This window comes from Petromyzon marinus, chromosome 9 (genome assembly GCF_048934315.1).
Source record: "Petromyzon marinus isolate PM22_M1 ecotype Great Lakes invasive population chromosome 9, UKy_Petmar_22M1.pri1.0, whole genome shotgun sequence".
NCBI lineage: Eukaryota > Metazoa > Chordata > Hyperoartia > Petromyzontiformes > Petromyzontidae > Petromyzon > Petromyzon marinus.
Window position 1 is genome coordinate 5,398,910 of NC_133675.1, and position 24,282 is coordinate 5,423,191.

The 24,282-nt window shown below is 50.6% G+C and overlaps 1 protein-coding gene across 4 annotated transcripts in view; it reads left to right on the forward strand.

Moving 5' to 3' along the window:
• Positions 1-24,282, forward strand: part of LOC116940650 (slit homolog 2 protein-like) — a 196,429-nt gene that overhangs the window by 23,889 nt on the left and 148,258 nt on the right. For all 4 annotated transcript variants that reach the window (XM_032950759.2, XM_032950762.2, XM_076065837.1 and 1 more), the window contains exon 4: positions 5,330-5,401. In XM_032950759.2, coding sequence (XP_032806650.1) covers positions 5,330-5,401 — 72 coding nt within the window. The remainder of the gene's footprint in view (positions 1-5,329; positions 5,402-24,282) is intronic.

Below are 24,282 nucleotides of genomic sequence, written 5' to 3' on the forward strand. Positions count from 1 at the left end.
GACGTCCGTCTGATGCGAGGACGCAACGTCTGATTGTTTGCGGGTGACAAGCACGTTCTGTTTTGTTACGGCGAGACGGAAAGGGGCTTTGACGAGCATACTTAGAGGCCCTCTTTTTTTGGAACGTCGTTTTCGGTTCAGCGCTGCTCCACATTTCGCGAAAAAAATTGGCGTGGCATACCATTTTATCTTTGTTTTTTTGTTGTGTGATTGTGAACGCCAAAATAACGGGCCTCCCGCGCGTGGCAGAAGATGATGCTACCACAGCACTCATCCAAGTGGCTGCCGCCTCTAGTACCGCTGCCAGAGATTGTTAACGTCGCGAGGACGCTTGGCCATAGCCGCATCAACAGGGTCAAAGTGATCTCCTGCTGCTCAAACGAACATTGAGGCATCAAATCCTATTTACAGTGGTGGAACTTCCACATTCCTATGCCAGGGTGCGCGGATGATGGGCTGAGTCCAACCGCTATCCAGGATTTGAAATTGCAACTCTATAATTGTGAGCCAGCTGTCTCCTAGGACGCATCGCGTTAGGTATCAACACCTGCCATGTCGATGGGATGGGGGGCGCGGGGGGGCTGGCTGCAGTGGTTAGCGCACCACACTATGAACCTGACAAACTGGGTTTGATGACTAACTGTGTCTAAATCCGGTGGCGAGAGGTATTTAAAACCAATCCTGCATCCGCCCCCCCCCTCCGCCCCCACCCCCTTGGCTTCACCAGCCCACACTGTTTAGCGTGGTTAAGTAAGTATGGTCATGCAATCCCATTAATTGGCATGGCGTGGGGGGGATACCTTCATGCAGCAGTGTATTGACAAAGGCTTGTAGTATCAACAAAGCTTTATTGATATCTGAAGCACTCTTTATTAACATGATATTGTTACAGTTTTCATCATTTTGCAAAAACCATGAGAGTACTTGACAAAGCAATAGCGAACCTGTGGATGTATTCCTCGATCGATTATTTTAACTCGCAATGCACGCTCTTGGCAGAAGCACGCTCGATAGCATGCTCTGCGGCCAGGAAGTTACCGTTGCACAAAGGTCAACAATTATGCTTCTTGAAATCTTCAAGAAAATTTATTGAATTTGACATAAAAACAAATGCCACAGTTTGTATTTGAGCGAAAAGTCAATTTCCTAAATCATCGACATTTTATTTCCTGCACCATTTTTATGCACACCAGTTAAGGTCAGTTATTATTCTGTGCCAATAAAGGCTTATGTCCACAGCTTACTGGGCAATGTAAGACCACGTGACTTGACGATAACATCACAGGAATAGGCAACGCATGTGACAATAAGCAGGGCTCCGGCCAAACCGATGCATGGTTCCAAGGCGTGGCATCAGTGCCATTTTACAACGGGCATTGTGTCATTAATCACGTGATTGTTAGTAACATTACTGCCCCCCTTTCTTCATCTGCCAGTGGATTGACAAAGGGGGCTGTAAAGTATTTATTTTGCATTGCATTTAACCCATGAAAAGCCTCATTGAGCGCCGGTAGAGTACAACAATGGATTTTGCCGCCTTGCTCTCTGCTAATAACATAGCCCCGCAGCAGCCTACAGCAACCTGTTTCGTGCGCGGCGGTCTCCCGTTTGCCCATCCATCCAAGCGTGAGCCAGACTCCAAAATCCTGCTTAGCTTCGGAGATATTTTGCACCTGCAAATATGTCGGTGGAAAGATGTGTCAACTACCTCGCCTAGTATACAGGAGGTCGTGGGTTCAATCCCAACCTTGACGGCTGTATACTTGGAGTTGTTACGTTTCTCTTCCCGTGGTTGCATGGAATTTTCTCCGGGTCCTCCGGTTTTTTCCCTCCACATTTAGAAACACGCGTTTAGAGTATTTGGCTGCTATACATGTCCACATGATAAGCCACTTCGTTGAGCTATCATTTGTGGACAGGTCGCTTCTGAAAAAGAGCTACATAGCTCAGTGGGCCTTACCTGGTAAAATAAAAAAAATAGTTTAGTTTCCATAAATAGCGAATTTGTAGAACAGGGGCTTCTGGGGAGTTGTGTTTTTTTTTGTCACATTGAACTTCAGGACTGCGACTGGTTTTTTTTCCCCTGACACGGAGGGATTATATAGTAAAACAACCCATCAGGCTCGGTGTTTTGGTGGTGTAACTGTGACGCAGGTTGAATCGCCGGAGAGATGCTCGGTTTAATAAACATCCATCGGCAGAGAGAACGGTGGAGAAGTGAGCGTAATTAATCTCGCCTCGCCTCGTTTCGCTGCCATTAGCAAACTTTATTTTTTTAAAGCACCTTGCCTCTGGGGATAAAATTAGCACAGCCGTTACAGTCTCGTTAACGTGCTGCTTAGAAGAGTGTGTGGGGTTTTTTTAAAATATAATTTTCACACACCTACAGTGAGGGAAAAACGTATTTGATCCCCTGCTGATTTTGTACGTTTGCCCACTGACAAAGAAATTAGCAGTCTATAATTGTAATGGTAGGTTCATTTGAACAGTGAGAAACAGAATAACAACAAAAAAATCTAGAAAAACGCATGTAATTTTTTTTTTTAATTGATTTGCATGTTTATGAGGGAAATAAGTATTTGACCCCCTCTCAATCAGAAATATGTCTGGCTCCCAGGTGTCTTTTATACAGGTAACGAGCTGAGATTAGGAGCACACTCTTAAAGGGAGTGCTCCTAATCTCAGCTTGTTACCTGTATAAAAGACACCTGTCCACAGAAGCAATCAATCAATCAGATTCCAAACTCTCCACCATGGCCAAGACCAAAGAGCTCTCCAAAGATGTCAGGGACAAGATTGTAGACCTACACAAGGCTGGAATGGGCTACAAGACCATTGCCAAGCAGCTTGGTGAGAAGGTGACAACAGTTGGTGCGATTATTCGCAAATGGAAGAAACACAAAATAACTGTCAATCTCCCTCGGCCTGGGGCTCCATGCAAGATCTCACCTCGTCGAGTTGCAATGATCATGAGAACGGTGAGGAATCAGCCCAGAACTACACGGGATGATCTTGTCAATGATCTCAAGGCAGCTGGGACCATAGTCACCAAGAAAACAATTGGTAACAAACACTACGCCGAGAAGGACTCAAATCCTGCAGCGCCCGTAAGGTCCCCCTGCTCAAGAAAGCACATATACATGCCCGTCTGAAGTTTGCCAATGAACATCTGAATGATTCAGAGGACAACTGGGTGAAAGTGCTATGGTCAGATGAGACCAAAATGGAGCTCTTTGGCATCAACTCAACTCGCTGTGTTTGGAGGAGGAATGCTGCCTATGACCCCAAGAATACCATCCCCACCGTCAGACACGGAGGTGGAAATGTTATGCTTTGGGGGTGTTTTTCTGCTCAGGGGAAAGGACAACTTCACCGCATCAAAGGGACGATGGACGGGGCCATGTACCGTCAAATCTTGGGTGAGAACCTCCTTCCCTCAGCCAGGGCATTGAAAATGGGTCGTGGATGGGTATTCCAGCATGACAATGACCCAAAACACACGGCCAAGGCAACAAAGGAGTGGCTCAAGAAGAAGCACATTAAGGTCCTGGAGTGGCCTAGCCAGTCTCCAGACCTTAATCCCATAGAAAATCTGTGGAGAGAGCTGAAGGTTCGAGTTGCCAAACGTCAGCCTCAAAACCTTAATGACTTGGAGAAGATCTGCAAAGAGGAGTGGGACAAAATCCCTCCTGAGATGTGTGCAAACCTGGTGGCCAACTACAAGAAACGTCTGACCTCTGTGATTGCCAACAAGGGTTTTGCCACCAAGTACTAAGTCATGTTTTTGCAGAGGGGTCAAATACTTATTTCCCTCATTAAAATGCAAATCAATTTATAAAATTTTTGACATGCGTTTTTCTGGATTTTTGTTGTTGTTATTCTGTCTCTCATTGTTCAAATAAACCTACCATTAAAATTATAGACTGATCATTTCTTTGTCAGTGGGCAAACGTACAAAATCAGCAGGGGATCAAATACTTTTTTCCCTCACTGTAAATATAAAGTTGTCGTGCTTGTTTTATTGCGTGTTTTTTTGTGAAACCTCCAAAAAAATGTGGCTGTTCATAGACAAACCTATTTATTATCTGTGTCGATTTGTGTATGGAATTGACAATACATCCCAGTGCAGAACCTTTATTAGAGTAGACGTTTAGCACTCATTGCGGGGGGGGGGGGGGTTGTATCGCACACCCACGTGGACAGCGGCGCTGCAGGATGAGGCCCCTGCCACGTCCTGCGCTTCACGTTTGGTTATTTGACCAGAGGTCACCACACCGCTCAGTGTGGATTAGGTGGAGACGCGGAGCGTATACGTGGGAGCATAGAAGTAGAGTGCAGCAGTGGATTTCGCGACACCGTAAATAGGACGATTGTTTATTTTGAGCTAGGTACTGTAACGTATTCTATGTAGAGTATGAATATGTGTGTGTGTGTATATGGCGAGCGGTAGTGTGGCGGTTAGCGTGCTGCTCGAGTTGCCGGGTTCGATTCCCGCTCATAGCCAACACCGGTGACGATTATCTGAACCGGTCCTGGGCCTCTCCTAGGTCGACTCAGCCTCAAATGAGTACCTGGTGCGGTGTGTAAAAACATCGCCACTGGGGAGACAAAGGCGGTTGGGCGTGGTTCTGGCCACCCACCCCCTCGTGTGCCGTGCCAGCCTTAATAGGTGCTCGCGAACAGCACTAGCCCCAACAGTCTGTAAAGGCTATACGGGGGTTCTTTGTGTTTATATGTCCACTTGAAATATATAAACTTGTAGCACTTTGTCAATCTGCTACTAAATAAAGGCCTCCCAACGCCATTCCGCTCATGGGGTTTGTGTGACTGTCCTTTGTATAAATACACACACACGCTATATTCTTGTGTTGTATCTAGATCGTAATTGTCTCAGATTTTGACGTCTTCTCTTGATACTTTTCGGTGCCACGTTTAAGAGGGGGGAGATGCCACCTTTGCGACAGCTTGTGCTGCACCCATCACGGCTCAATCTGGGCAAACCCACGTTCATTTTGTTCTCACACGTGTGTTGTTTTTCATCTTGATTTGAAGCTTTCGAGACTGCAGGAATCCATACTCTCTGGTTATTTCGGTAAAGTCACGTAGATAGAAAAAATAATAATAAAAGAACACGACGTTTCGGTCGCAACACAAGCGTCCGTCATCAGGTGAGGTGTGTTGTTTTTCTCCGTGCCTTGCTCACGTTGACATGATTTCCCTCACGCGGCATCTTGAGGTGAACTTGAGTCTGGATGCTTTGCAAATTTGCACAATTCAAAAAAACGCACGACTTCTCTCCCCCAACTCCCTTGTGGTGGTCGTCGGCCAGGCGCTTGAACAGGAACCGTCTCGCTCTCCTTCCCGAGCTGCTCTTCCTGGGGACGCCGAAGCTCGCCCGCCTGTGAGTACAGCCGCATTTTTTCTTTCTCACCTCCGATTAGCATGGTTCACTACGTACGGTGCGAGAGAAGTTCAGCATGCATACATGCACACACACCACCGCCATGGAGCGAGCGTACACCGGTGGTGTCGTCGGAGAGCGTGCAGGCAGTGCAGCTGCACCGCAGGTGCCCACAGGCCAGGAGAGGCCCAGGCAATGGGCTATGAAGAGGTGTCGAGGGGAGGGGGGTAGCATGATGCTCAAAACACCGCCCCCCCCCATTTCATTCCTCGTACCACCAGGGCCCAATGCCAACCCACGCTCGCGCCACTGCATTCAACACGGGGTTGCGTCGAGGTCACGTCCGCGACCGACTCCACGTCCGTCACCTGTTGAGCATGCACAACGCCTCCTGTGTCTCTCTTGAGATGCGCGCGGACCTCCACCACGTGACACCGTGGCGGGCGCTAAAGCGTCGCCGAGCCGACGCGTCGGCAGCGACACCGCGCGCGTGCCCCCCCTCCCTCTCCCCCCGCTCTTCAACTCGTGGCACCTCTCTGCCAAGCGCGTTCCCGCGGATTTACCGTCACGTCGCTCACGCCGGGCACTTCGCGCTCGCGAAGGCTGGCGCAGCTTGCGTAGCGGAGCTCCAACTCCCTGCGGGGTTCTCCCTTGAAACTGTATTCCTGCCTCCGGGAGTCGGAAGTCTATTAAATCGGATTTAAAGGCGGCGGCGGCGGCGGCGGCGGCGGTGGTGGCTGGTTCGTGCAAGGAAGGAGGGCCTCTCACCGGGCGGATCGTCTTGGCGAGGATTAAGGGCGAGGTGGTCGCCGGTCGCGCGGGTTTTGGCGGAGGGAGGGGGGTGATGGTCTGCGGCCTCAAACGATGCCATGCGGCAAGTTAACGCTTCCAATAGATCTGCTGGTAACTTGAAGGGTATTTTTAGCTTATCGGGGCCGTTGGACTGTTTGCTCACCAATCCATCTCCCGCTATCTGATAGGCCCATCTCGAGCCAAAGAGGCCATTGGACAGGCTTGGCAAACATGCAACCCAACGCCAATGCTGATAAGAAGTGCCAGGTGATGCAGATAAGATTTGGGGTGGGGGTGTGGTTGGAATGCACTTGTGGCAGCTGATTTGAGAAATATAAATAAACGAGAAAATAAAGTGTAAAAAAAGAGAGAGAACGTGCTGACAAGAAATGGACCCGCACATTGATTAAAAACAAAACATCGTTGCTACGCTAAGATTATTCGCATACATTTTTAACGCGATCTATTAATACATAATTGAGGGAATGGTGTGGTGGTGTGAAACAAATTCATTACCATTATAAAAGGGCATCTGGTATGGGAGGATTTCAAATTAGCGAGGGAGAAGAAAAAATAATCTGCCGCGTGAACAATAATTACGTGAAGCAGTGCGCCGGAATAAGTGAGGGTTTGCTTTTTTTTTTGTTCATGCATGTGCAGGCCGGTGCACGTGCGTGCCCATTAAAAACCCTCGCACGTGCAGCGGCGAGCGCGCGCGCGTGCACGGCCACTCGCGTTCTCTCCCCTCCCGAGATTACAGTTCAGCGATGAGGTCATCGGACGTCTCGCTGTCTCGCTGGCCGCATCTCGAATATCGATGACTCTCGCGCATTTCCCACGAGCCTCGTGGCCCCTTCCCTTCCGAAACGGCCGTTTCGCGCGCGTGCCGCGACCTCTCTCCCGAGAGCGCGGCCACCGCCGCCGCCACCGCCACTCTCTCTCCTCCCCCCCCCGCCCCAGTCCCAGAGTTGGCCATCATCGCAAGTAGCGCCGCCATGACGACGACGATGACGATGATGATGAGGCACAGCCTCATTAACCTCTCCGTGGGAAATTGCTTGGGGGCAGGTGCTGCTCTGACCTCCCGGAAGCTCCCTCGCGTAGCCATCCCAGGTGGGGGGGGGGCATCTCAGGGCAAAGGCGCATCTGTGCAAATGTATAGATTTTTTGCACGCAGGATGGAACACTACATTTTTTTTCCCTTCATTTAACCTTAACGTGTCAGGCTCTGTTCTATTGGGAGATGTGTGTATTTTTTGCACGTGTGGTGCGTAAGTGTGAATTTGTGTGCTATTATCAGTGGCGACTATTTGAACCGGTCCTGGGCTTCCCACAAATTTGCCTTAAATGAGTATTTGGTGCGGTGTGTACACCAGAGTGTTGAGGAGACAAAGGTGGCCAGGTGTGTTGCTCGTGGTCTCGTAAAAACATTTTGCTTAACCAGTTAGCCCACGCATTAGCATATTGTTGGCATACATTTTTGTGTAACAATAAATTCTCAATCGATGATCCTATGCATGCATTGTGAGCACAAGAACCTATTTTATCCGATGAATCGATGCTTCGTTACACTCCTCGTAATCGCCAATAATCATCATCAGCCATGATTAATCCACTGCTGGATGAAGGCCACCCCAAGCCATCGCCATCCCTCACGGTCTTACAATGCAAAACCCACCCAACACCTGCACATCATAAACTTTCAACTTATTTTTATTTATTTTAGCAGGTAAGCCCCACCGTGCTATACAGCTCTTTTTCAGAAGCGACCGGGCCAACAGTGGTAGCTCAACGAAGTGGCATAACATGTGAAAAATTATAGCAGCCAAATACTTTAAATGCATGCTTCTAAATGTGGAAGGAAAAACTGGAAGACCCGGAGAGAAATCCACACAACCACGGGAAGAACATGCAAAGCTCCAAATACACAGGCGTCAGAGTCCAGATCAAACCCACGACCTCCTGCATACCAGGCGAGGGAGATAACATCTCGCCACCGCGGCGCCCTTAAGCTGAATTCATCATTCCATTGCCGCATCGGACACAACTCTCAGGCGCATTCCCACCTCCACCTCGGTAATTAGCGAAACGCGTGCGAAATATCTGTTTAGGCGAGCGGGCGGGTGACGGTACGTACCTGCGCAAGTCACTTTGTTTTTATAACGGTGACAAAACTCGCACAATTTTTCGTCGAAGAGGGGGTGTAGGGGGGGCCTTAACAAACAGGCCTTGAGTTGCCCGTAATTGGGGAGGGGGGGTGGGGGGGGGGGCTAGGGCGATCGGGCGTCCGGGGTGCTCGCGAAGAGAAGAAGAGGAGGAGGTGGCATCGTGATTTCGCGCTCGCGACAAAAGCTCGGCGTCGGGGCCACGGCTCGCTCTCCCGCAACGGGGAGGGGAGTGGTGGGGGAGGGGAGGGCCCGCCTGCCCGCTGCTGTGCGCCGCCGCGCTGTGCCGGGCCTGACGTGCCGATTAGGGGCCCCGCTCGCCGCCGAGCGGCTAATAACGAGACGTGAAACTGACAGCCGCTTCGATGTACTGGCATGTGTATCCCTATCGGATGTCGCTCTCTCTGCTTGAGTTGCCACCCCCCCCCTCCCACTCGTTCACCACACCGAGCCTGCCAACCCACGTTCCTCCCGTTCACACTTTGCCAAATTACTATTCCTGGGGACATGGACATGCTCACATGAATATATACACATGCTTGAAAGGAGAGGCGCTTACCCTATATTTACGTGAGCGCTATGTTTGAGGCTGACTTTTGTGCAGAACGCCACATATATATGTATCTATTCGGTGTCTGGGGCACATAGTTGTTACGTGCTGATGTATTATCATCATCATCATCATAGGCCACGATTAATCCACTGCTAGATAAAGAGCCTTTCGCCAAGTCGTCGCCATCTCTCGCAGTCCAGCGGCGTAACAGTCCAACAAATGCCCCCCCGCCCCCCCCCCCCCGATGTGGTTGGAACGATGTGACAGTAAAAGTGTCCATGTCAACTTCTTCTTGGTTGACGCTGTGGACGAGACGGCCTCACCAGGTTTTACAGTTCTCCGTGTTTTGAACGACGCGGGTATAAATTCTCTCGCGGGTGATCGAGTTGCCGCCGTCAACTGAGATGTGGAGCACGGGGGGACGGCGACAACCGCCGGGAAGAGTGTCACGGGTCATGGGAGGGGGTGGCGGGTGGCGAGGGGGTTGGGTGGGGAGGCTATGTCCGGTGACATTTGTGGAAGTAGCTAACGAGAGTGTGACGGCCGCCGATCTAATTTCAATCCGTGCTTCTTCCAGCGCTGAGATTCAAGCGCGGCTTGAGCAAATCGGCGTGCTTGGTTTCTGCCCCTAAATTAAAGGGGACGAGGCCGCCGCCGCCGCTGCCGCCGCCGCCGCTGCTGTGGCAATGGGTCATTTTATAGCAGTTGGCTGCCATTTGGAACACATGGGGGCCCTCTAAAAGTGTCACGCTTTGGTGGCTGCCTTTCGCTTTGGGCAGGCGTGCATGCACAAGGAGTGTGTGAGCGCTAACGGAACGAGCGTGCTCTGGGGGTATTTGTGGAGGAGCCCATTGCCCGGGCTTGCTCGCGGACTTGCACGCGCATGTTGCTCGAGCTGTGTGCGCGTGTGTGTGCGCGCGTGTGTATGTGCGTACGTGTGTAGTGGTTAACACGCTGCCCTACGAACCCGGCGACTCAAATTCGATTCCCACTTGCGGCCAACACCAGCGACGATTTTTTTAACTGGTCCTAGGCCTCCCCTAGGTTGACTCGGCCTCAAAGGAGTACCTGGAGTGATGTGTAAACATCGCGACTAGAGGACAAAGGCAGCCGGACATGCTCTTGGCCGCCCACCCGCTCGTGTGCCGTGCCGGCCTTCGTAGGTGCTCGCTAACAGCACTTGCCCCGACGGTATGCTAAGGCTATACGGGGGAATCTTTGTGTTTGCGCACGCATTTTTTCGGTGGCGATGGCACAGCGATTAGCACACAACGTTTAGGTCTTGGAGACCTGGGTTCAATTACTGTCCATCGCATTGCATCATTAACAAATAGCATCTACACCTGTCCTAGGCCTACCCCGAGGTCAACTTTAGCCTCATCACGAGTGCCTGAAACATTCTGTAAACAGCAGCGCTGGGAAGACAAATGTGACATGGTATGGTACCTTGGCAACCCGGAATGTATATCCACACTTGGCGCGCCACATCGACTATTACCTCCCGCTCTGGGTGGTGCTGCTCGTCACGTGCCATCTACGCCAATCTACCAGCGGCCCAAGCAATATTCTGTGAGAAATTAAGCTTCGGCCCCAACAGTCTATAAAACAACGCTAATCCTGGTCATTGTGCATATCTCTGTGTGGAACGAGCCGCTACCTGAGAGTGGTTGCCTGTTGAATAAGTGCGAAGGGTGATCCAGAGCTTGAAACAAGGTAAAGCAGGGCAACTAAAATGCAGAAAGTTGGCAGAGTGAGGAGCAAAGCTGGTGCATCTGCCAGTCATCACATTCAGTCATCCCATGGCACCTGGGTCTGTTCCATGTCCTCCTGCCAGTGGTAACTTCCGACACTTCACATGGTCTCAAATTGCACCTAGCCTGGCACAAGAAGCGCGCTGACGTCACCGCCACGTAGCGGTGAGCGGCGGTGGTTGTTTTTGTATGTGTGTGTCGTATGACATTGGAAGCGGTGTGAGGAGGCCGCGTGATGAACGTGCGCCTCCCCCATCGTCACCCGATACCGCTTCTCTTCCTGTATCCGTCTCGGTTGCATCGCACCCGCTTCACCTCGGCATCCGGATTTTTTAAAAATCGCAGCGGGGGATCGCGTCAGCTTTGCACTTCAAAAACCTCTGGGAAGGCTCGGCATTAACAAATACTCGCGGGCCGATACCGATTTTACAACAGAAATATTTAACAGTGATCATTGGTTCATTGACCCCGCGCAACTGCTGCTAACCGCTTCAAAGGATGTCCAATGGCAGTTTTTGCAGCCAACCGAAAACCAAAATAGACTTCAAGACTGCAAAAGCTCTGCATGCCTTGCAAAATGCAACCGCATATTCACTCGTGTCCCACGGCAGTGAGAGGGGCACCATGGTGGCAAGATGTTAACTACCTTGCCTGGTATGCAGGAGATCGTGGGTTCGATCCCGACCCTGACGTCTGCTGTATATTTGGAATTTGGATGTACTCCCTGTGGTTGCGTGGATTTTCTCTATGTCCTCCGGTTGTTTCCTCCACATTTAGAATCAACGCACGTTTAGAGTATTTGGCTGCTCTAAATTCCACACAAGAAGCCACTTCGGTGAGCTATCATTTGTGGCCAGGTTGCTTCTGAAAAAGAGCTATACAGCTCAGTGCGCCTTACCTGGTAAAAATAAATTAAATTAGTTAAATAGTTGCTATGGATTGGGATGGGGAGGGAGAGTGGTTTCTGCGCTGGGCTATGAAGCACGGTGACCCGGGCTCAATTCCTGGCCACGGCTAACATCATCGGTGAATTATATCTGAGCCAACACCGACCAGCACGGTGAAGTGGGGTCCAACGACCCCTGCAACCAACACGGTGGCGTGGGAAGGCCCTCGTCCAGCAGTGGATTGACAATGGGCTGTGAGTCAAATGTAAATATCACGAAGTGGAGCAGGTAAGTGGTGAGTTTAAACGGTGAGTTAAAACGCACCTGAAATGTAAACCGTTTGGTGCAGAACGCCGGTGGTGTCAGCGCCTGATGGAAGTTTGTCATTTTAAACGCAGAGTCGTGAGCTTTGGAAAGGGTATCACAATGTGGGCTGCTTATTCCTCCGTGAGATGTCATTTAGCCTTGGGGTGCTGGCCGGGGGGGGAGGAGGAGGGGGTAATACGCAGTCATCGTAACTTTGAGGCGATTGTCGGCGGGATATGGATTTGGAGTGGGTCTGGGCTGCTGAGCAGGTGCGCGAGTGTTTCATGTCGACGTTGTGTCTCTCCGCAGTGCGCCCGCGTGTGCTCACAAATCCTACTTTTCTGGTGAGCCGTCCACTTATGGCCAGTTGCGCCATAGCCAATGCTCCATTTCTCACTTAATAATTTCTGGGTCTCTGGTAGACCGGAGGAGGAGGTGGTGCTAGTGGTGCTGGTGGCGAACAGCACGTGATTAGTAACCACAGCCATAGCGAGAGGTATGTACCGGATGTGGTGTCCCAGCTGTGGCAATACGTTCTGGATCACTGGTAGGCTTGAATAGGCGGATTAGCATGGTTGGCTACGTACGGTGCGAAAGAAGTTCAACATGCATACAAGTGACTGGTAGTAGTAGCCACAGCCATAGCGGAAGGCGGTGTGCTATATTCTAGGGCACCTATATGGACAGACCCGGCTGATACCAAGCACTGACCTTAACATTGTAAATACAAATGTAAAAATTTGCCAACAAAAATACTCAAACTGCTTCGAATCTGCACTTTCAGACTGGAGCTGAGCTACCCATATGAAACCACGGGATGGTTCCGTGTCTTCCAACCTACGTTGGGGCTGGGGACGTCCGTGCGGATAATCGTGAGGGCGTGAAGTTAATGACCGCGAATGGGGTTTGTGCACAGTGCTCTAAGTGCTGCGCGAGCACAGATCGAGGAGCCGGGTGGGGAACGGCCTGAAGAACCACACAGAGGTCCACCTTACGAACGTAATGAAAGCAACGTCGCCACGGCGGCGAGACGTTAACTCTCTCTGCTGGGGATGCAGAAGGTCGTGGGTTCAATCCCAACCGCTGATGCCCGGTCGCGTGGATTTTTCTCTGGGTCCTCCGGTTTTTCCCTCCATATTTAGAAACATGCGTCTAGAGTTAGTTGGCTGCGATATACATTTACACGCGGTAAGCCACTTCGTTGATCTATTGTTTGTGGCCAGATCGCTTCTGAAAAAGAGCTACATGACTCAGTGGACCTTACCCGGTAAAATAAAAATAGATTTTAGTTTTACATCGCTCTTTGTCTGGTCTGGTTTTCATCCAGAAGGTAAAACAAAAACTTTAATCTGAATGGAATTAGTTGTCGTAATGTCAGCACTGTATTTCGTAACGAGACGACGATGGCGAGACTGATTTCCGTTGTTGTCGTTCCTTTTTGTTCACTCGGCGTGACTGCCTTGAGAGCTTAAAATGAAACCACAATATAACCTCACGATCAAACTTTTGCGACGTCGTGCCGCCCGGAGAGAGCGCGTGCGTTCTTGCCTTTGATATTGTAATTTTGTTTTAATAGGTAAGGGATTTTATTTTTTTACCCATCCGCCCGCTCGTGTCTCCGCAGAGGCGCGCGCCAGCGCTCGGGCACAGCTTAGATAAATCAATGACAGAGATGAGATCTCACCCCCAAACTCCCTTTTGCCGCTCAACATTTTTTCGTGTGTGTGTGTCCCACTAGGACCCCTGCACCGCACCCCTATTCTCAATTGCACATGGTGATCTAAGCCCGGTTCCCAGCGCTCAGATCCCATGCGTACATAGCAACTCGCTCGCGCGCCCCAAGAGAAACTCAAGGGAGAAGGGCGGGGCGGGGAAGAACTTCGCATGGAAAGAGGGTTTTTTTAAATCGTGGGGAATCGGGACACAAAGGCCAGTTTGTTCCTCCTGGGGAGAAAAAATAGTTTGTCATTAACTTTTAAACCCTGTGCCCCCCCCCCACTCATCCTCCCTCTGATTCCCCTTTCCATCCCCACCAGACGCTGAATGGAGTTTTGACGGGTTGCTAAAGAGCTGCTAAATCTCTGCAAGCAGAAATTAGCAATTTAATAAACGCAGAGTAAATGAGGCTTTTCTTTCGCTCTCTCTCTCTCTCTCTTATTTACTTGCTCGCCCGCCTTCTCTCTCTCTCTCTCACACACTCCGTGCTCTCTCTGCCTGCCTGTCTGCCTGTCTCTCTATCTTTTATCACGGCCCGTCTGTGTTTCTCGTGCTTTGTGCTTAATGTGTTTGTCTTTTTGCTCCCTGTGCTTTTAGCCCAGTCCCTGAAGGTGAAAGGGAGCCTCGCGTTCCGTTATTTGGAATTTACTGGAATTCACGTCTGCCCGTCTTCCTGCGTATTTGTTGGGAATATTGCGCTTGGCCTCGTCTGCGGCGATGGGCTTTATTTGTTTCGTTTTGTTTGACCAACGGGGTTTCTTAACTGACAAAGGCATTACGCTTAAGGTTAATGAATATTTGCTGGCCTGGCTTCTGCCTGCCAGCCTTCCCTCCAAGGGCTCTGACAAAGTGTGGCATCTGCTCTTGTGCCTCTGGAAGCCGCCATCCCCCACCCGCCCCTCTCAATCTTTCAAGCAGATGCATCTCATTCAGCAGATTTATCGGCGAAAATGGCAAGGCTTTAATGCACGTAAATCTCGGGCTAAATTCTATCAATTTAAATTCCTCGTACCATTATCGACTCGGGGTCCTGGTTTTTGCCAAGGTCATCCCACGCACGCCACGATTTGCCTCAACGGTGCTAAGATTGTCTTCGCCCTTAACCTTGCGTCGCGAGCGAGGTTCGGCGACGCAACAGATTAAGTTCTTCACGGCGCGACTGTGATGAAGCTATCACGTCGCGGCATAATTGCATACATTCGCGTGAGCTCAGGACTGCAAAAGCATTTTTAAGGGAGAAATGCATCGTTGTGGGGAAGAGAAAAGGTGGCAGCAGACGATATTTGTTTAGAAACCCTGTCCCTCGTTTACGCTAATTAAGGAGGCCGTTAACTCGGCCATTCACAGCGATTAACGAAGTGTGACGGTGTGAATCGGGCCGCGACCGCGAAAGAGGGGGGGTGGGGGGGGGGGCCTGGACCACAAAAAGAGGGGTGGGGACCCTCGACGCGTGACCGGCTCTCACCCCCTTCACGGCAGCAACACGCAGCACAGCAAGACGGGTAGTCCTGCAAACCGCGATGTGCCCCCGCAGCGTCGACGGTGCATTTGGCGAGCCCCCGGGGTTTTGCTCGAACCGTAATTCCTGCGGCCTGCACCGCCGATCTTCGGCAATAATTTGGCAACCGGGGCAGCAGCTACTTGCTGGGTGGCAATGCGCCAAGGGGCGAGGTGCTCCCTTTCAAATGCCGTACGCACTCGGAAGTTCCCGTTCGCCTTCCTCATCATCATCATCGTCATCGTCAGCCGTGATCTATCAACAGCCAGGTGAAGGTCTTCACAATCCATTACCACGTCTTCAATTGGGACTGCTCTTTGTGTTTAGTTTGCTGTCCTTCCCCCAACACCTCCGATTAGCACGGTTGGCTATGCACGGTGTGAAAGAAGCTCAGCGTGCGTACGTCTCTCACGGTCTCGCAACGACCAATCCAGCACCTGCATTTCATTGCTCGATCTCCGCAGTGGACGTCCTCTCGGGCACCTTCCCTCCTTCGGCTCCCACGTTGCCGTAGGTCTCAACCCCAGCGGCCATCGACCCTTCTAGCCCACACGTCCGGTGCCCAGGTCAATGTGATATCTCCGTCTTGCATACGTGCGCTCCCCCCTTCCTGCCTCCGAGTGGAATTTTACAAGCAACGCATGGTTCACACCTCGGCGACTAATATCGCTGACGCCAAGCGCAGGTTCCAAGCATCACGTGCGACCGGGGAATTGTTCCTGCGTTCTCTCGGCAAAAAAAATCTGAGAACACGTTCGCCTGAAGTTAGCGGACTTTTGAGAAAGGGAGGGTAATCGCCCCGTCTCGTTTACCGGTTTAATGGGCAGATTCGTGTTTCAAACCTCGCCGATGAAACGGCGCAGACGCCGCCGCTTAGGAATCGGGCGGAGGAGGCGCGGCGCGTGAACAATGCCGCGGCGTCGCGGAGGGATGGGGGAGGGCCACGCGCACGTACCTGCATGCGCGCGCCACGCGCACACACGCTGCACACGCACAGCACACACGGACGCTGCACACGCACAGCACACACGTGTGTGCGTGCTCACGGGCATATACATTGTGCCCGGCCGGCCGGCACTGTGCGTGCGCGTACATGCTGCTGGTTGGTCGTCGCCTAGCAACCCGAGGCGCTAAATCGTGGCTTTGTGAGCGCGGGGCCGTCCGTCTCCGTGGTTACCGCGGTGTGAATAGATTGGCTGGCGGGGGTGGTCTTTTTTTTTTGTTTGGAGAGGGCACCCCCCCCCGCCCCCACCCCCTGCCCCCTCCGCACCTCCCTCTTGCCAACCACGATGGCCTGGGTCCCCCCCCCCACCTCCTCCTCCCCCACCAACTAGTGAGGAAATTCACGTTTGGCCAGTGAAATTCACCTAAACACGGCTAGGGAGGCTAACAAGTGGGTTATGGGTCACGAGGACACAAAGAAGGCGGCGGGCGGGAGGTGTGAATAGGAGGAGATGAGAAAGGAGAGGCGGCATGAATAGAGAGCGGCGAATTTTTTGGATCGTGATGAGTTTTTGAGGAAGAAGCAAAAAGGTGGAATTGTCTTGCGAGCGGAGTGGCGTTGCTGCTGCTGCTGCTGCGTCGGTGGCGGCAGCGGAGGCGGTGGTGGATCGCGGTTCTCCAAGCCGGCAGATGGGGGGGGGGGTGCGGGGGGGCCGGCAACGCTGAATGAGAGAGTTCAGGCAGGAGCACGAGGCCCGCAAAGAGGACGATGAATCGGGAGTTTTGTATTGAGCTAATGCTGTTCGACAAGGCTTATAGTTCACACAAGTGGATTATGACGGGTAGAAAGGGACACCAGCACAATGACGACAGAATGAAAGGGTAGGGGAAGGAGATTGACATATATATACACACACACACACATATACTTATAGACACATAGACAGACAGACAGACTGAGATCGAGAGGTTCTTGCCATCCGTAATGCTGCGTCTCCCGGTTTCCGCCATGGACGCTGAGTGCCCGTTGCGCATCTCTATACACATGCAGGTGGAGGGGGCATGGCTCCTGGGCTTTTTTTTTTAAATAGCTGGCCCAGTCACGGGCAGGGAATGTGCATGAACAAAAGACTTTTCAGGATTTAAAAGGATGTAATTACCACCACCCTCGTACCCACCTCCCTAACGTTTCAGCCGATCCCTACCTCAGTCGCAAACCCCCATGCCTGAGCCCCTCCAGTGCAGCTTCCTTCTCGGGACTCATTAAGTTTAATAACGGCACCCGATTCTTAATGAACTTGCGCTCCAGATCACTTCTTTTCAAGTCGTGTTTTTTTCTTCTTGTTCGTCTTCTACCACTTGCCGCTTTCATTACGCCGAGCATTGGAACTTAATACCTTTGATGTGCCTAACCCCAACCGATTGACACACATCATTCGCGTTAAGTTTACGGCTGTGTTTTTTTTTTGCATTTTTTTTTAAGGCTTCGGCTTTGAAATAATTTCGACATTAATATCGATGGAAATTTTCAGCAGGCGGTGGTTATTGTCCCTTGTTTGACTTGCGGCTCGATGGTGCGATGACCACCAGGCCATCGTACAGCCGACCTCACTCAACCGGGATTTCTCTCCAGAATCGATTATTCTTCACGGAGGAGCGAGACGGGGGGGGGGGGGTGTTGTGAAGAGTGACGGTCCAGATACAATGCCTCATGGCTGCACACTTAACCGATTTTAATGAGTAATTGCAGAGATTAAGAGCAGGCACATCATTGATTATCATAATATGTATGTTGCAAGGTCAGTCTCAGACCCTAGCGGTGGTACCAGAGGTCTTGTACTTGTGCTCCGGTACAAATAAATCCACGAAGTGAAAAAAACACAGACAACAGAATTTAAACAAAGAAATCAACACAATTCATTATTTATCATCGTTATCATCGCTGGGACAATGCCAGTTGCACTTCAACATTGCTAAAGAGAATGGCAAAGCTTATTACGGACCACACAAACATACTTTATATATGAGCATAAGCAGCGAAATCAATAACCTAGAAGAGAAAATTGGTTAATTGTATGTCACCACTCCAACTAACACATTGAATAGCGTTTTAAGTGCAGTGGGGAAAAGGTTAGCGAGCGAAGGGTGAAAATCGTCTGGAACCAGAAAACACATAGGAATAGGTTTTACCCTTTTACTGGCACAAAAACTGACACCTTTATTCGAGGCATCATGTTTGCAATAACCACAACACAAGCAGTCAAAATGCAAACATGATGCCTTGAATAAAGGTGTCAGTTTTTGTGCCAGTTAAAAGGGTAAAACCTATTCCTATATCTTGTTACTGGCAAAGGAGGTCTCATAACACAAAACACATGTTGTGGGAAAGGAAATATATATGTAAAAAAGAGAGTGTGATACCAAACAAATGATTGAAAACACAGAAACCCAAACGCAAGTAATGTATAATAACTAAACTTAAGGAAAACACACAACGCGCATTCGTTGAACATTTACTTCCGCTTCGGCACGAAGAAAACATTTACATTCATGGTTCCCTTCTACGTGACTTTACCGAAAGAACCAAGAATATGGCGCTGGCCATCTTTCAGACATTTGTTGGGGTCAATACGATTGTGTGTCCCCCCTCCCCCCCCCAACCACCGGTCCCTCTGTTCCTCCGCTGTATTCGGCTGTCGCGTATTGACGACGGGGCCGTGGGCCGGGATTTGTCAAAGAGCGGAGGAGAGGAGGGGGTCATTGAGTCCATCCACTCGGCGGGCTCTGCTCTGCGTCTGACCTCGCACGGACCGCTGTCAAACGCGAGCGCGAGCACTCAGACGTGACAGCGCCGATGACAGCCAGAGATATAAAAAAAAACAGAGCGGCCGGGAATAACGGACACAGATTGCACGGCCGACATACAACATGTACGTTATTGTCGCAATTTGTGATGCGTTTGCGTGTGTGGGGCGGGGGGGGGGATATAGTGTAGCGGTTATTGCACTGCGCTATGAACATGTCGACCCAGGTTCGATTCCCGCTTACGGTTAACACCAGTGACCATTATTTGAACCGGTTCTGGGCCTCCCCGAGCTCGACTCAGCCTCATATTAATATCTGGCGCGATGTGTAAATGTCGCCACGGGGGAGACAAAGGCGGCTGGGTGTGGTGGTGGCCACCTACCCCCCTCGTGTGCCTTGCCGGCCTTCATGGGTGCTTGCTAACAGCACTTGCCCCAACAGTCTGTTAAAGCTACACGGGGGATCTTTGTTTTTGGTGGAACCAGTAGTGCAATGGTTAGCACGCTGCGCGTGCTAACCAAACCCGGCGACTCGAGTTCCATTCCGGTCCCGGGCCTCGCCTAGGTCGATTCAGCCTCAAATGAGTACCTGGTACGATGTGTAAGCATCGGCAATGGGGAGACAAAGGTGGCCGGGCATGCATCTGACAAGACCACCCGCTTTGTGTGCTGTTATGGCCTTTATGGGCGCTAGCTAACAGCACTTGTCCCAACGGCCTGTAAGCTACCGTGGGATCTGTGCCCTTGCGTGTATGGGTGTGTGCATATTTACACGTGTATTTTTAAGTTAAATTGGTTCGTTTTGTTTATATGCATAAATGTGTTGACCCCCTCTATTGGAATGTGGAATTTCTACAAGTCGCAGTGTGGATGAGTGCCATTCCATTGCTTGTTTTTGAGAAGGGAGTCACGGAGTATTTTTGGACTTGGACTGCCCCGATTGTCGAGACCCCTTATATATTCTGCATAGAATGCGAGAGAAAGGGCGTAATTATTTGGATGCTGGATTAAGCCGTAGCGGGAGATATATTGCTGTGTGTGCTTATATGATCGAGCAGCTACTCTACCGTAATGGATTATTAGAATAATCTATTAAACACCGCGGCTGTGGTTTGTAAAATACGATATTTACACTAACGGCCTTAACGATCCAGGCTCTGACAATTCACCCACATTAAATATGCGTATGGGCGCAAATAAAACGACAATTGCTCTGATTGAACAAATTGGAATACACTTTGGTGATTTTTTTGAATGCTAAATTTACATTTTAACCACTTTCTCCCGAGCGTGTGGCTCTTCTCAAGGTTATAGCTGAGTGGAGAGAAACTTGAGTGCACGTGGTGCAGCCACGCTAGATGAATTCGTAAGTTCGTATTTGGTCTGGAATTCTGAATCATGATGAGGCTTTGGCCGAAGGTTAAACTGCAGGGGCAATGCTGTTCACCTCTTTGATTTGGCTGGGTCACACCACAACTCTCCCGTGCCTCTGAAAAGAAACACGTGTAGCGGCACATGGCCACAAGCCACCAACAACAAAAAGCAACACGCTCGTCGTACGCACACTGCGGCCTTAAAAGGAAAGGTATATAGCGGGTGACGTTTCAAGCAATGGCCCTTCTTCATTGCACTTAAATGGAGAAACCTCAGGGATGGAGTGGATAAGGGGTGGAGACTGTGCCGTGAAGACATGCCGTTGCCAGCAAGGCCAAAGTTTTATTGACGAAAACGTGGAATTCAATGCGTTATTTGTGCTTGTGCACGATTACCAGTACATTATAACCAAAATAATTTGTTTCATTTTGCGTTTGTAAGGTTATTAACGGTGGAATCCCCCTCCCCCCCCCCACACCACAAACAGTATTTCCTGTACGTAGTAGTAAGTGAATAGATCTTATGCAGCGATAACATTTTGTCGATTAGGTTTTTTTTCGATTGGTAATGCAATACGCGCCCGAGAGAACATCAACCTTGGAGATGCAACAAGGAGATCAGCTCGTGTATAGAGATGGAATGAGGAGATCAGCTTGTGTGCTGAGGTGGAGTGGGGAGATCATCTCGTGTGTAGAGATGGAGGAGCAATGAGATAATCTCGTGTGTAGAGATGGAGTGGGGAGATCAGCTCGTGTGTAGAGATGGAGCGAGGTGGATCGCTAAATCGCATAACCATGGGGGGAGAGTTGGCGGTGGCTTGGGGAAGGCCTTCATCTCAGCAGTGGATTGGCCGTGGCTGCTGATTATAATGATGGTGATGAGACATCTTCATGGGACTGCATCTCAAGATGCTGTACACATTTGGGGGGGTGGCGGGTGGATTTATATGTTTTGAAAAAGATGAAAGTTTGTAAGGAAGCGAATTGGAGTTAAATTGATGTCTGGCAGGAGAGGACGACCATATGCCAGTAAGGGGAAAAATAATTGTCTTTGAATAAAACAACAGAAAACAATGTTATCATTCACTAATTTGACTGAAATATAAATGCATGCCTTTGAGCTTTTCACAAATGCATTGGCGGCAGTAAGAGAACCAGCAAGTGCATAGATATAATTTTCCAAATGTCTAAGTGACGAATGTGTAGATGCTGTTGTACCGGACGCTAAAAAGAAACACCGATACTTAGGCAAGAATAATGAACCATTTACTTGTTTCTGGCACAACCAATTCAACATGCCATTTCAGCTGCCCATGTCAGCTTTCCCACTCTGACAACCAACTGCGCGACGCGACTGCGCACACTTAGAAGCCGACCGCGTTGTCAATCATCACACATGCTCGCCAACCATTCGCTGCATTCACAGGAGATGACGACGCGAATGTAGCCTTGAAACAAAAAGTATACTTTCTTGAGACGTCGCCGTGCTTCGTCAAATCTCTCGTGACTCGGTGTGATTTATACGGCACTGAATCGGCATCTCGTGGGATGCGGCTCCGAATCGATAGAGCTCTGGGAGAGCGGCGTCTGTCAGGAATCATCGGCAAGGCCTTGCAATCGGCAAACCCCGCAGCGACCATGCGTGCCGGCGAGTCGATTCCTTACCATCGTCCTCTTGGCAATCTCCAGGCAAGCTTTGTCACACTGTGTACAAACTGTGATCATGTTTTTGTTTTACCCGTGGCACACCGCGGATAGGGGAGTGGTGTCAAGGATATAGGGAAGAGACCGAGTGATCCGTTGCAGACAGAGCAGGAAGAATTGGCATTTTAAATGCTGCTTTCATGACAAGAAACGCGGAATTTAATTTAAGCCGGATCTGTTCAGTATGCCTCTCACTATAAGCGTGGCTAATTATCGCGTGCATACTCCGTTCTTCCAGCAAATTGGAAAATATCCTGCCAGAAATTAAGCTCTTAGCACGTACGTGATTATTGTGGTTTTTAGGTCCTCTTAATTGGCATGTGGGTTTGTTTGGACCAGTCTTGTGGTCTGAGACGTGTGCACTGTGCTGCTGCTGCTGCCCACACTCATAAGAACCACTCATTGATACAATACAAACACGGTACAATGTGTATTCATATACAATTACAACACAATTTGTATTCATACACTTCCAATGGAATTATTGTTTTTAGTTCAGCATCTAAAGACAACATATATCCAAGTGTATCTCAAGAAAAAACCGGTGTGGCCCGCACATCACCTAGACGGTTACGTTACAGCACGTACGGTGTTCGATATGTACGGTGCACAGTCTGGATAAGAGAGATGGTCAGTCATGGGCAGAGGGCAACACCTTGATGCACACTTGCAGGCCGGCGGACCGGGCATCCGTGACGTACACGGTACAGACGCTCCACCGGGGAACGTCGAATGAAAGGGGGGTGGGGGGCAGGAAGGGAGGGCAAAATAAAAGATATTGGCGGAGGTTTAGTCACGCCTGTCACGTGCGGGCACGTCTTGTCACTTTGACCTCTGGCCCCGGTCTGACAGTGACACAATGGATTGGAAGGAGGGGGGTGGCGGCAGTGTGACTGGGGTACATGGAGACACCAGGCCGGAGGCGTGGGTGAGATGGGGGCAGCGGGGGGTGGGGTAAAAGGAGGGAGAGCGAGAGAAGCGACAGCTTTATGGAATTCCAGTCAATCAAGCGGAGAAAATAACCGGGTTTCCATCCAGATATTCACACGCAAATAAGTTTTACGATTTGTACATCTCTTGTGGCGACGGACAGTCGGAGATACCTCACTGTCAAAGGTGTATATATAAAGTAAAAGTCAATTGCTGTGGAGTCAGATTGAAATGCATTACCATGGTGACGTCTTTTTTTATATCTGCAAATTAATGTAAATGTATCGTTTATGGAAACGCAGTTCCCGTTCTCCTTACCGAAAGCGGCATTCGAACATTATTCACGGCCGGCAAGGAGTGGGCCACGCTTGAAATTGCTGCCAATTTCAATCTCTTACCGAGTCCAATAATTCAAGCAACGGTGGCGGTGCTGGTGTGGGATTGTGGAGGGTGGGTGGGTGGGTGGCTGGGGGGGCGTTCACCCGAATGTGAAGTGGTATTGCACCATATGGTTTTTAACTGCGCCGAGTCTCGCCGAAGACTCCCAGAACCTTCATCCCTCGGGCTGTTTGGCGGCATAAAAGAGGAGCGAGAGTCGTCGCAATGTGACCGCAGGCGAGACGCGCCGCGCGAGCGAGAGCCGTGATTGCAGGGTTGGTGCCACAAACTCGCTCGATGCCACAGCGCAGGTGACTCATTCTTCGAGCTTGCCGCTCGCTCGGCGTAACACCAGATGCGCCTGCAGACTTTTTTTTAAATAAACGTTCTCACACGGACACACACACGTGCGCGCACGCGTGTGTGTCCGTGTGGTCGTGGTGTTGGTCACTGTGGGGGGAGCGGTGGTGTAGCGGTTAGCGCGCTGCGCTGCGAATCCGGCTACCCGAGTTCGATTCCCGCTCGCGACCGAAACCACCGGTGACGATTGTCTGAACCGTTCCTGGGCCTCCCCTAGGTCGACTCAGCTTCAAATGAGTACCCGGTGCGGTGTGTTAAAACATCGCCACTAGGGAGACAAAGGCGGCCGGGCGTGGTGTTGGCCACCCACCCCCTCCGTGTGCCGTGCCGCCCTTCATCGGTGCTCGCTAACAGCACTTGCCCCAAAAGTCTGTTCAGGCTATACGGGGGGTCTTTGTCTTTGTGGGGTGTCCGGTCCGTGTGGAGAGCAGTGGTGCAGTGGTTGGTGCCCTGTGCCACGACAAATATTCGGTGACGAATATCTGAGCCGGTCATGGGCCTCCGGAAGATCGATCGGCTCAGCCTTAATATCGAGTACCTGGTGCGGTGTGTCCACCACACCCGTGCAGCACCGGTGTAGTGTTGGCCACCCACCGAATCGTGTTACTCTACCGGCTTTCGTAGGTGCCCGCGAACAGCACTTGCCCCAACATTCTGCAAAGTCTATATGGGGAACCTTTGTCCTTGTTATGGTGTCTGTAACGAAAGAAGTATAACTAGAC